We start from the raw sequence: 11514 nt of genomic DNA, 5'->3' as shown, positions 1-11514 counted from the left end.
TGACAAAATTAAAGATTTTACATTTGGTTATATTTATACTTGAGGTTATATTATTTTATAATAGATTTTATTTTTATTTTTAATTATTATTTTATAATATTTTATTCATATATATTTAATTAACTGTCAAGAAAATCTTTCTTATTATATATTTGTTGTTACTTGATTAATAAATATTTTATAATATATTAATTAAGTTTACTAAATATAAATTATTTAATTAAAAAGAAAATCAAAACACTCGAGTTGTTTAGTGAATATTATATATTATATATATATAATAATATTTTTTTACAGAATCTTCGAATTTATTAAATTAACGGATAAATGGATGTAAAAGATACACAACAATTTCTAAGAAGAAATATGGTTTTAAATAGATATTGTAGATATATATCGACATATTATTTTCTGAAATTGATTGTATTTCTTATTCTATTTGGTTTTATAATAGTTTCTATAAAACAAAGTGGATGCATTACTATAAAGAAATATGAAATAAATATAATTATTAATGAAACTTTACAAAAAGGGAATATGAATTATAAATCGATCAATGTTTCTACAATATTATCTGAAAATACAAATTTCAAACATGATATTGATAATAAAATATCTCAGTTTTCTAAAATTGTACAAGTAAGTTAATCGTAATAGTTGCATATATATCTGTAATATTTTTATGTCGATTTTCATTTATTGAAAAAACTTTCATTTATTAGGAACAATGCAGCAATATTCCAATTACATTACGTTTTGATTGTCATCCCGAAGATGGAGCATCGGAATTATCTTGTGCGAGTAGAGGTTGTTGTTGGAATTCTTTCGAAGAACAAATTCCAATCATAAAAGAAGCCTCTCTAAATGTCCCATATTGTTATTATCCGAGCAATTGGAGCATATATAAATATGAAAATTATACTTTAGATGGAAATAATTTTTCTGGATTTCTCAAACAAATAAAAAGATCGTTCTATGAAAATGATATACCACTTGTTAAGGTAGAAACGAGCACTGTAGATAATTCTATTTTACGTATAAAAATATATGATGCTTTTAAGAAACGTTATGAACCACCATGGCCTCTCAGATCGGATTCTAAACCATTTATTCAAAAAAATAGTTATGCAAAATACAAATTAAATGTTGATAACGTTAAACCTGGTTTTAAAGTATACAGAACTTCAGATGATACAATAATGTGAGTAACATTTCAACGATATTTAAATTTTTAATTTTGAAATTTTTGCAAATTTTATAAGTGATCTTTGCAGGATCGATTTGAAATTAAAACAAAAAAACATAAGAATTAATATGCAAATATATTGGTTAAGATTTATTTATTAAGTTTATTATTAATATTATTGAATATGAAATTCATTTAATTTGTTATTTAGAAAAATTGAATTTTAAGTACAGGTAATAAATTGTATAAATTTTATATTTATGTAATAAAAAAATATTAAAAAATTTTCTTTTTTAACAATATATATATATATATACATATATTTTTAAATATTATATTATATAAAAGTTCCGAATAATCAATTGTAAATACTAAAATAAGTGAATTTAAATATCTCGCTTTTAAAAATTTTCGTTAAATGATTTTTATAAATAAGAAATTGAATTGAATTCGGTCCTTTGAGATCATTTCTCTTTATTTTTTATATCGCTTCATTTAGTCTAGAATTTAATAAATAATAATAACTAAATTTGAATAATTCAATATTTCAATAATCAAAAATTTCAATCAATATTTTTGCATATCAACTTTTATTATATAAAAGTTTGTTTGTATTGTTTGTTTTAAAATTGGTCAAAAGATATCCGAAAATTTTGTTTATGAATATATTACCTGTATTATAAGGGTATTTTCTTCATATTTGTTTCAGATTTGATTCTATTAATATCGGAGGTTTTATATTTGCTGACCAATTTTTACAAATAAGCGGTCTTTTGCCAAGTCATAATATTTATGGTATTGGGGAACATGAAACAAAATTGAAATTAAATACTAATTGGCAATCTTTTACATTATTTAATAAAGATCAACCACCGATCGAAAATGTAGGTTGAATGTAGATTGAAAAAATTGTTTCAAATTATATATTATTTCTATTTATCTTTTTTTAATGTATGTATATATAAAATTGTAAAGATAAACTGTTTAAATTTAGGCAAATTTATACGGATCGCATCCCTTTTATTTAATAATTGAAAATTCGGGAAATTCTCATGGAGTTCTATTTCTTAATAGTAATGCTATGGGTAATGATGTTCAAAATTGAAATTTTTTTTTTTTTCAATACGTATCGAATCTAGTATATTATAGTGTTCGATATTTTTAGATGTGATATTACAACCATCACCTGCTATTACCTTTCGAACTATTGGCGGTATTTTTGATATATATTTTTTTTTGGGTCCAACTCCAACAGATGTTATAAAACAATATTCTGAGATAGTAGGTAAACCATTTTTGCCCCCTTATTGGTCCCTTGGTTTTCATTTATGCAGGTATAAATTTTATCTTATTGCAAAAAATATGAATTTATATTTCTTATTTGTATATATGTGATAAAATATTTATACATAATATTTGTATAATTATATGATAGATACGGATATGGAAGTTTAGAAAAGACAAAAGAAGTATGGAATAGAACTATAGCAGCAGGAATTCCATTTGTAATGTCTTTAATATATTTATCAATTTAGATTTAATAATAATAATAAGTGTATATAAGGCAAATAAGGTAAGTTTAATCATTTTGATCGATTTTTATCACTTTTAGGATACTCAATGGAACGATTTAGATTACATGGATAAGAATAACGATTTTACGTATAATTCAGACAGGTTTAAGGATTTACCACAATTTGTTAATGAAATACATTCAGTATGATTTACAATTGTATAGATTGCTAAAAAATATGTATATATAATGTATAATATACGTTTTACATTTTGTAGAGAGGAATGCATTATATTCCGTTGATCGATGCAGGAATATCTGGTTCTGAAAAGAACGGAACTTATTTGCCGTACGATGAAGGTTTGAAAGAAGATATATTTATAAAAGATGAAAAAGCTGATCAACCATTTGTTGGCAAAGTTTGGAATCTAGTCTCTACTGTGTGGCCTGATTTTACAAATCCCAAAGCGCAAAATTATTATTTTCATATGATGAACGATATGCACAATAATTTTGCATATGATGGTGCTTGGATAGTATGTTTTTTATCTTTTGATAGTAAAAGAAAATAATGTTTTTTTTAATATTTTTATGTATTATTTTCTATTATTGCTAGGACATGAACGAGCCTTCTAATTTTTATAATGGACATAAATATGGATGTTCACAAAATAAATTGGATTATCCTAAATATATACCGCGTGTTATTGGCAATATTCTATCAACGAAAACATTGTGCATGAATGCTAAACATTATTTGGGCTCTCATTACGATCTTCACAATATTTATGGTACAAGTCAAGCGATAGCAACTAATTAGTAAGTAGATTCGTAAACATAAAAGAAATTTGAAAATTAAAAAGAAGAATGTAATTACAAAAGATTATGTACATAGTGCATTAATCAATATTAGACGAAAAAGACCATTTATAATATCACGTTCAACCTGGGTGGGACATGGTTACTATGCTGGTCATTGGACAGGAGACGTTTATTCCTCGTGGTAATTCATATTGAAGCATTTTATTTATAAATACATATTTGATAAATATTATTCGTACTTCACGTAATAAATTAATCATTAGGCATGATTTAAGAATGAGCATTCCAGCAATTTTGTTAATGAACTTTTATCAAATACCAATGGTTGGTGCTGATATTTGTGGATTCAATGGAAATACTACAACAAGTTTATGCAATCGTTGGATGCAACTTGGTGCATTTTATCCTTTTTCTCGTAATCATAATTCAGATGATACGATTGTTCGTATTTATGAATATTCATAATTGTATAATGAATAAATATAATTGAATTATTTTTTCGTTACAATATTTCTAGTGTAGTCTAATATATTTTGCCCATATCAGGAACAAGATCCAGTTGCTATGGGCGATTTGGTAATAAAATCATCCAAACGTGCTCTTACGATACGTTATTGGTTGTTACCGTATTTGTATACGTTATTTTTTCGGGCACATAAATTTGGAGAAACTGTAGCGAGACCATTATTTTTCGAGTAAATATAAATCATATATGATACTAAATGATTGCTAAATGAAAATGTTTGTAATATTAACATTTTTTGTTCAGATTTCCTAACGATTCGATTACATATGATATCGATGCTCAATATCTGTGGGGCAATTCTTTGATGATAATCCCAGTTTTAGAAGAAGTAAGCTAATATTTATGTAAAATTTTGTTAAATGATTTGATTTATTCATATATTATACAAAAAAAAAAAATGATTTGGCTGTTACATTATTGATGATCAAGACATCATATATTCTCTGTTATAGAACAAGACAGAAGTAATTGCTTATTTACCACGTGGATTATGGTATAATTTTTATACAAAAGATTCTCTTTTCGCACTGGGCAAATATTATACATTGAATGCACCACTCGATGTCATACCATTGATGATTCGCGGAGGATCTATTTTGCCAGCACAAAAAGCAGCCGATACTACAACGGCTAGCAGAAGAAATAATTTTGAATTATTGATTACGTTGGATAATGTAAAAAAAGCAAAAGGAGAATTATATTGGGATGATGGTGATAGTTTAGGTATGCATTATAACAATGTAATAATTAGTTGTAATAATTCTAATAATTTTCTTTCAATGTATACAAAAATTCGTAGATTCGTTCGAGAAGAGACAATTTGTATGGACATTTTTCAATATTGAGAATAATACTTTATCCAATTTCAAAGCAACGAAAAGTTATTTCAATGAGAAAATTATTTTAGATAAAATACAAATATGGGGAATAACATCTAATATTTCCAAAGTTTTTTTAAACGATCGCGAAATACGATTCGAATATATCAAGAAGGAAAATGTAAGTTTTAATATTTAAAATGATAAAAAAAAAGGAAGAAAGGTCGTATTCAAATTAAATAAGAGTATCGAATAATATTTATTTTAATACTTATTTTTTATTTTTAATTTCTTTTTTTTTTTTTATCTAAACCTAAAAATATTAATTTTTCAGTGCTTAAATATAAATAATTTACGAGTGGATTTGAGACAAAATTTTTCGCTTTCTTGGAAATATGATGATTTTGAATTAGATGATAACAACAATAAATAATAATAATATTGTGTAAAATATATATTCGTTTGTTCATACATATAAGATTGTTGTTTTTATATTTATATATATATATATGTATATATATATACGATATTACTTTTTATGGTATTAATCTAATATGTAAATATATTTTTTACTCTTGTTAAAATAAATATTTTCTTGAATAAAGAAAAAAGAAAATTTTTTTAATTTTATTCGAATAATTGTATTATTATACAATAAAATAGGATACACTTTACAAACAATATATAGTTTATGGCACTATAACGAAAAAGAATAATTATAAAATGAAATCTTTTAAAATAATCTATATCTGAACACATTAACATAAAAAAAAAAAATATATAATTTTAATTTCAATTTAATCATAATCGGAACTAATAACAGTAAAAATAATAACAATACAGATAATCGCTGTTATCACGTAACATTGGCAAATCAAAATAATCACTTTGGCATTTCGTGGAACGTATTGAATAAAGAAATTCAAGCATTTAACAAAACAGCACCATTGTTGAAACACAGAAATCTTTACTTGAATTCTACATACGTATCTATAAACATGCGGGCATTCTTTTGACCTCGATCTATATTCAGAGGTCTCTACGACCTTTATTTGCATTTCTACAGCAGACAAAAAAGTAGATTTTGATCTTTGAATAAATTTCAAAGAGACACTGACATAATCGTCCCTGTCATTATATCTCACACCAACCATACTTAACATAGAGTTGCTTGAATTCTTATAAAAGCTATAACGGATGATTTCTTGAAATTTTTTTTCTTCCCAAGGAATATTTCGATCATCATTCATCAGAGAATTATTACATTTTTTTACTTTTTTTTATCAGCTCGTTTCATCGTTTAAAATAAATTTGACTTTAACGAAAACAACTTTTTCTTATGAAACAAGTAATTATGATATTAGAATGATACGTGTGTATATGTATGTGTGTATATGTACAATATTGTTCCGAAAGAAGCATATTGTCTCATTTCTTTGTTCATAGTAGAAAATCCGAAAACGAATGAGAAATCCGTAAAAATACGGATTCCTATAAATTTTTGTATGTTCTGTATGTTAGTGTATGAATCGTTTAGCGCCAGAGTGAGATGACATATCATTCTATTCTTTTCTAAAGAATAATATTATTGCTGATCGGTCTTTATGATTTGTCAATATCTTAAATTTTTCTCCGCTCTTTTATTCGAGATAAAGAATAATATCTGATTTATAAGTAACAAATCGATTTTGAGCGATATACCTATTTTGGAACAATATTATAATATTACAAAATGTTTGAAATATTTGTATTATATACGAAATAAGATTTTATCGGAATCATTAAATGTTCTATTATAATTAAAAACATATTTTAACGAATTGAAAATTACACAACACACTATTAAATATATATTAATGCATTACAGAATATACGGAATATAATATATTTTATAATTGTTTATATATATATATATATTTTTTTTTTTTGTTTTTCTAAATTATTAATTTGAAACTTTGATTTATTATTGTCTGTTCACATTTATTTATGTCTACCTAAAAAGTGTCGTATTTGCTAAGCGTACAGGCATATTTATTAAATATTTCGTCGTGTTAATTTGCACAATCTATGCATTAAAACGAAAAAATATATACTAACGAGAATCATACAATGTGAAAAAAAATGACGACAATAAAATTTTTAAATATTAAAGATCCTGTTTATTAACAGAGCCACGAACACAACAAAATTTCATGTAGCACCACGCGTATTTTTCATATGTAAATGAAAATTTTTATTTTTTTACATGATTTTTATACGAAGAATTTTACGAGAATCTCCGAAATTTTTAGAACTTTTCGAAACTTTTTTTTATCCAAAGAGATCAATTTATTTAACGTATAATTTAAGTTCAAAAATAATTCGAAAGCAAATAAATAAATGAGAACGAAAATGAAAAAAATGGCAAGAAAAAAATATCACAAATAAACAAAAATCAATAAAATTATGCATTCAACTTGTGTGTTATACTTGTCCAACAATTTACACACAACAATGTACGTATAAATATAGAATGCTTATGTCTAATTAAAAGAATATATTGCAACAAACAACGTGTACAATAGCCTAGTTGATATTTAGCCTCTTTAAATTAAGTAAGAAATCATCTAAAAACTTGTATTGAAATACTCATATATATTCAAACATATTTTTTTTCTCTTTCACCTTTTTTCCCTTCCTTTTTTCCTTCCCTCTTTTTTCTTTTTTTTTTTTTTTTTTTTTTTTTTTTTTTTTTTGTTTTCATTCAGTTTTCTTTTAAAAAAATATGTTTTTCGTTATGACGAATATAAATGCAAAAACTGCATTTTTAATCTATTGCCACACGAATCTAATTTTGATTAGTTGTTTATCATAGATAATATTTAACTTTATCATCGTAACATTCATTACATTATCATACATTCGTTTAGAAATTACGAAAAGCGAGCAACAAATTTGTTTAAATAACAACAAGTAAGATAATTATTAATAAAATAACAGGGCAAGAAATAAATGACGCATGGCACCCTGAATGTAGCCAGTTGGTTATTAAAAATATCTATAAAAGATATACTTAAATATCTATATAATGAAGCGAACGAACTCGTAAAATATTATATATATATCTATACTTAAAATATTATAATATAAAAATCACGTAAATATCTCTCTTTCTCTCTCGCTCGCTCGCTCATTCGTTCTTTTTCGTTCTCTCATAATGAAAATTTCGCAGTGTATATTGTCGCTTTATACTTTGCGTAGAAGTTTAAAACTCTAAATGTGTTTTTATTATTTTTTAAATTGTTTGTACGAACTTTTTGTACAAACAATATGGCACTCGATGCATAATTAACTTATCACATAGAAATGATGGGAACAAAATATTCGTTCAATCTATCTACCATTTTACGTGTAACTCGTTATTACTTTTACAATATATATGTAACATAACTAATAATAAGTTTTAATATCGTTAAAATGTATATCAGTCAATCGCATATTTTATTTTTTCCCAGTACAAAATGAATTGTAAAACGGTGCACGCACAAAATGATCAACGAGTTATTCGATTGTTATTACGAATATTGCGTTTGCACTTTGGACTAGCAAATACTTATTTTATATTAAACGAAATTATTTATATGTATCGAAATAATTTTAATAAATTAACACTTTTGGTAGATAATATAATACATAATACGAATGATTATTATTACTAAATAATATGTTGATTGACGATGCACACGTGCTAACGAATATTCTTGTTCCGCACGTATGTTCAAATCTTTTTTTACTCGTTCATCTCTAATTGTTTTTATTCACGTAGTCGCGAATGGTGCATCAAACGTATAAAGTTATAGAAAAATTATCCATGTAAAAAGAGGGAGCAGTCTTTGATTTAAAAAGCCTCGATTTAGGATGAAATAATTTTCAAGAAGTTTAAAGTATATCTGTATCTTCTAATCTTTGGTAAATATTTAGTAGCGTTAGCCATATATGATTAAATGATTGAAATAACTAGAAGTTTTATTTAAGTAGCGGTAAGTGTTTCCAGGATATCTTCGGGTGTTTTATTCAACTTGCGAAAATGTTCCCAATGTTCTTTGGGTACGGTCCACTTGAGAAATATCTCGAGATTCTTGGTGAGAGTTTCGAGTTCCGAAAGACCGTTACTCACAACCGGATCTTTGCCAGCGGATAACAAAGAATCATAAAGAACCTCGTCGATTAATCGTTTTCCAAACCCTAATTCGTCCAATCTTTCTTGTTTGCTAATCCTCTTAAGAAGTACAGCGAGCAACAATCTCATCCTCTCGACAGACATTATTTTATATTTGGAGGGAGGGGAGGAAGATTTGTCGGTGATTATTTCATTGGAAAGTAGGGACGATGTTGTCGATTGTAAGGTCATCGAAACTGATGTTGTCGGTATTATCGTTGCCGTTATGGAGTCCATTCGATTATTCGAAACGTCGTGTTCACTTTTAGATTCAGGATGACAGGTTTTCTCGTGACATTCCAAATCGTTTTTGATTCTAAAGAAACTCTTACACTTTTTGCAAGCGTATGGTTCATTTCGACCGTGAATGCATTTCATATGTTTTTTCCAGTGGGGTAGTTGTGTGAAACCGGCGTTACATTCGGCACATTTAAACGGCCTTTCACCGGTATGTCTTCTTGTATGAAGTTTAAGAGCCGTTGAATGTGCAAACGCCTGCCAACAAACCAAACATCTGAATGGTCTTTGTCCTGAGTGTGTTCTTTGATGGACGGTCAATTGAGATTTTTGAGCGAATCTTTGACCACACGTAGCGCAACCATGTGGCCGATCGCGCGCATGCGTTCTCATGTGTTGAGGTAGGTGGCCCTTGAAAGTTTTGTTACATATCACGCAGAGAAAAGATTTTACATCTCTATGAAGGCATTCGAGATGTTTTTTGAGCGCGTCTCGGCGAACGAACGCGCGACCACAAATCTCACATTTATGATCTTTTTGACCATTGTGTCGTTTTACGTGCAATGCCAAATTCGCGGCACAGGTAAACGTGCCAGAACATAAACCGCAACGGTACGGTTTCACTTGACTGTGAGTACGCCGATGCTGTACCAATTGTCCTCCTCTGGCAAAACTTTTGTCGCATTCTGGACATTTATATGGCTTGAATCCGGTATGTGTTCTAACGTGTAGTTTCAATCTTTCTTTCAAAGGGAATTCTTTGCCACATTCGTCACATTTAAAGATAGGTCCCGCTCCATGTACGATTTTATAATGATTACGAAGACCTCCGCTACCTTTAAATCGCGCCTCGCAAACTACGCAACAATATTTTTTTTGCTGATTCTCTTCTTTAGTTTTGATATCAATCTTTTCGTCCTCGTCTCGTCCATCCTCGTTATCATTCATATTCTTTTTTTTTGAATATGAGAGTGACGACGACAACAATGACGATGATAATGATGATGAAGATGACAATGACGACGACGACAACGACGACGACGACGATGATGACGATTCGATAACGACTATGTTCTTAGAGATATCTGATCCATACGATGGATTCGTATGAGCTTCTCCGACTTTGAATCGACTTGATTCCATCGTATTATTGTTTTCACTGTCTACAAGATAATTCATCGTTGTTGTATATAAGTTTAACTTTGTTTCTTTCGATGAATTCTCGAGCAATATTTTCGAATTCGTTACTTTTTCATTAAATATGCAATTTTCTTCAATAGTAACGGCGATAAGTTGTTTGGCAGCTTCATCGATATTATTTTTATCTGCTATTTCGCTAGAAATTGCTACTCGATCGAATAATATTCCATCGGTAGTATTTGTATAATTCGCATTTTTGTACGTTCCCTCTATGTTTTTCGAGTTTGTGTTGAATTCCTGTTCTTCGTCTATCAATTCACGACGAAAAACGTAAATCTCATCATTTAAATGATTATTCTTGTCAAGATCTAAATAAGTCGTTGATTCTATTTGTTCGTTAATCCCTTTTCCATTTTCGAGATATGAATTTTCTCGTAATTTTAACCGATTCCTTGACCTTGCGTTGCCATTTTCTTCACTTTTTTGTTTTTTATTACTTTTTATTGCATCGATAATTGCTCTTTTCTTTGTGGATTTTATTACATCTCCAATTATCGATTTTTTATCGATTTGCTTGCATTTTCTTTTTCCTATACTTGATTCATTCTCAAACCTTTGGACGTTACATTTTTCTTTTTCTTTTCCAATTTCGGTCTTATCAATTACATTTTTTTTATCATATTCGCAAATCTTCTTTTGCAGATTACTTTCAAGCAATTGTTTGCAATTGTCTTGTAATTTTTCTCGCTCATATTGATCGATTTTTCTACAAAAAGATAAATTGGCCGAGCAAAGCTTATGTTCATCATCGTTGCAACAATTATCGACGATGGTAAAACTTCGAAGTATCTTTAAAGCATCGGTCGTATCAACATTCGTATCTGTATCTTTAAAAATTTCATTCTCTCTGATTCGTGATTGTTTCACCGGTAATAATTCTGTCAGTTGAATTTCCTCTTGTTGTTGTTGTTGTTGTTCGCTTCCAGTTACTTGATTTAAAATATCTTGCTGCATATCAAGCGTAGCCATTTAACTTATATTTTTTTTATCTTACTACCCAAATATTCGCAATTT

The 11514-nt window shown here is 27.5% G+C and overlaps 3 protein-coding genes across 3 annotated transcripts in view; 1 reads left to right on the top strand and 2 right to left on the bottom strand.

Annotated features, from left to right (window-relative positions):
• LOC102678012 (lysosomal alpha-glucosidase-like) overlaps positions 1 to 5476 on the top strand; it is a 6026-nt gene extending 550 nt beyond the window's left edge. Inside the window, exons 2-17 of the mRNA XM_006608551.2 lie at positions 298 to 639; positions 723 to 1201; positions 1896 to 2070; positions 2181 to 2271; positions 2352 to 2520; positions 2622 to 2691; positions 2799 to 2903; positions 2978 to 3235; positions 3316 to 3518; positions 3595 to 3702; positions 3785 to 3962; positions 4068 to 4216; positions 4291 to 4375; positions 4500 to 4770; positions 4847 to 5046; positions 5200 to 5476. Of these exons, the coding sequence (XP_006608614.1) occupies positions 328 to 639; positions 723 to 1201; positions 1896 to 2070; positions 2181 to 2271; positions 2352 to 2520; positions 2622 to 2691; positions 2799 to 2903; positions 2978 to 3235; positions 3316 to 3518; positions 3595 to 3702; positions 3785 to 3962; positions 4068 to 4216; positions 4291 to 4375; positions 4500 to 4770; positions 4847 to 5046; positions 5200 to 5298 (2952 nt within the window). The 5' untranslated portion in view covers positions 298 to 327 and the 3' untranslated portion in view covers positions 5299 to 5476. The remainder of the gene's footprint in view (positions 1 to 297; positions 640 to 722; positions 1202 to 1895; positions 2071 to 2180; positions 2272 to 2351; positions 2521 to 2621; positions 2692 to 2798; positions 2904 to 2977; positions 3236 to 3315; positions 3519 to 3594; positions 3703 to 3784; positions 3963 to 4067; positions 4217 to 4290; positions 4376 to 4499; positions 4771 to 4846; positions 5047 to 5199) is intronic.
• LOC102677546 (tektin-3-like) overlaps positions 1 to 11514 on the bottom strand; it is a 23423-nt gene that overhangs the window by 7924 nt on the left and 3985 nt on the right. The gene's annotated exons all lie outside the window — the stretch shown is intronic.
• LOC102678278 (zinc finger protein 420-like) overlaps positions 7010 to 11514 on the bottom strand; it is a 6316-nt gene continuing 1811 nt past the window's right edge. Inside the window, exon 2 of the mRNA XM_006608552.2 lies at positions 7010 to 11514. Coding sequence (XP_006608615.1) covers positions 8875 to 11469 — 2595 coding nt within the window. The 5' untranslated portion in view covers positions 11470 to 11514 and the 3' untranslated portion in view covers positions 7010 to 8874.

Source organism: Apis dorsata, unplaced genomic scaffold (genome assembly GCF_000469605.1).
Source record: "Apis dorsata unplaced genomic scaffold, Apis dorsata 1.3 scaffold_39, whole genome shotgun sequence".
NCBI classification, from domain to species: domain Eukaryota; kingdom Metazoa; phylum Arthropoda; class Insecta; order Hymenoptera; family Apidae; genus Apis; species Apis dorsata.
The sequence above is the reverse complement of the archived record's forward strand: the minus strand, read 5'-3'. Positions and strand labels throughout refer to the sequence as shown.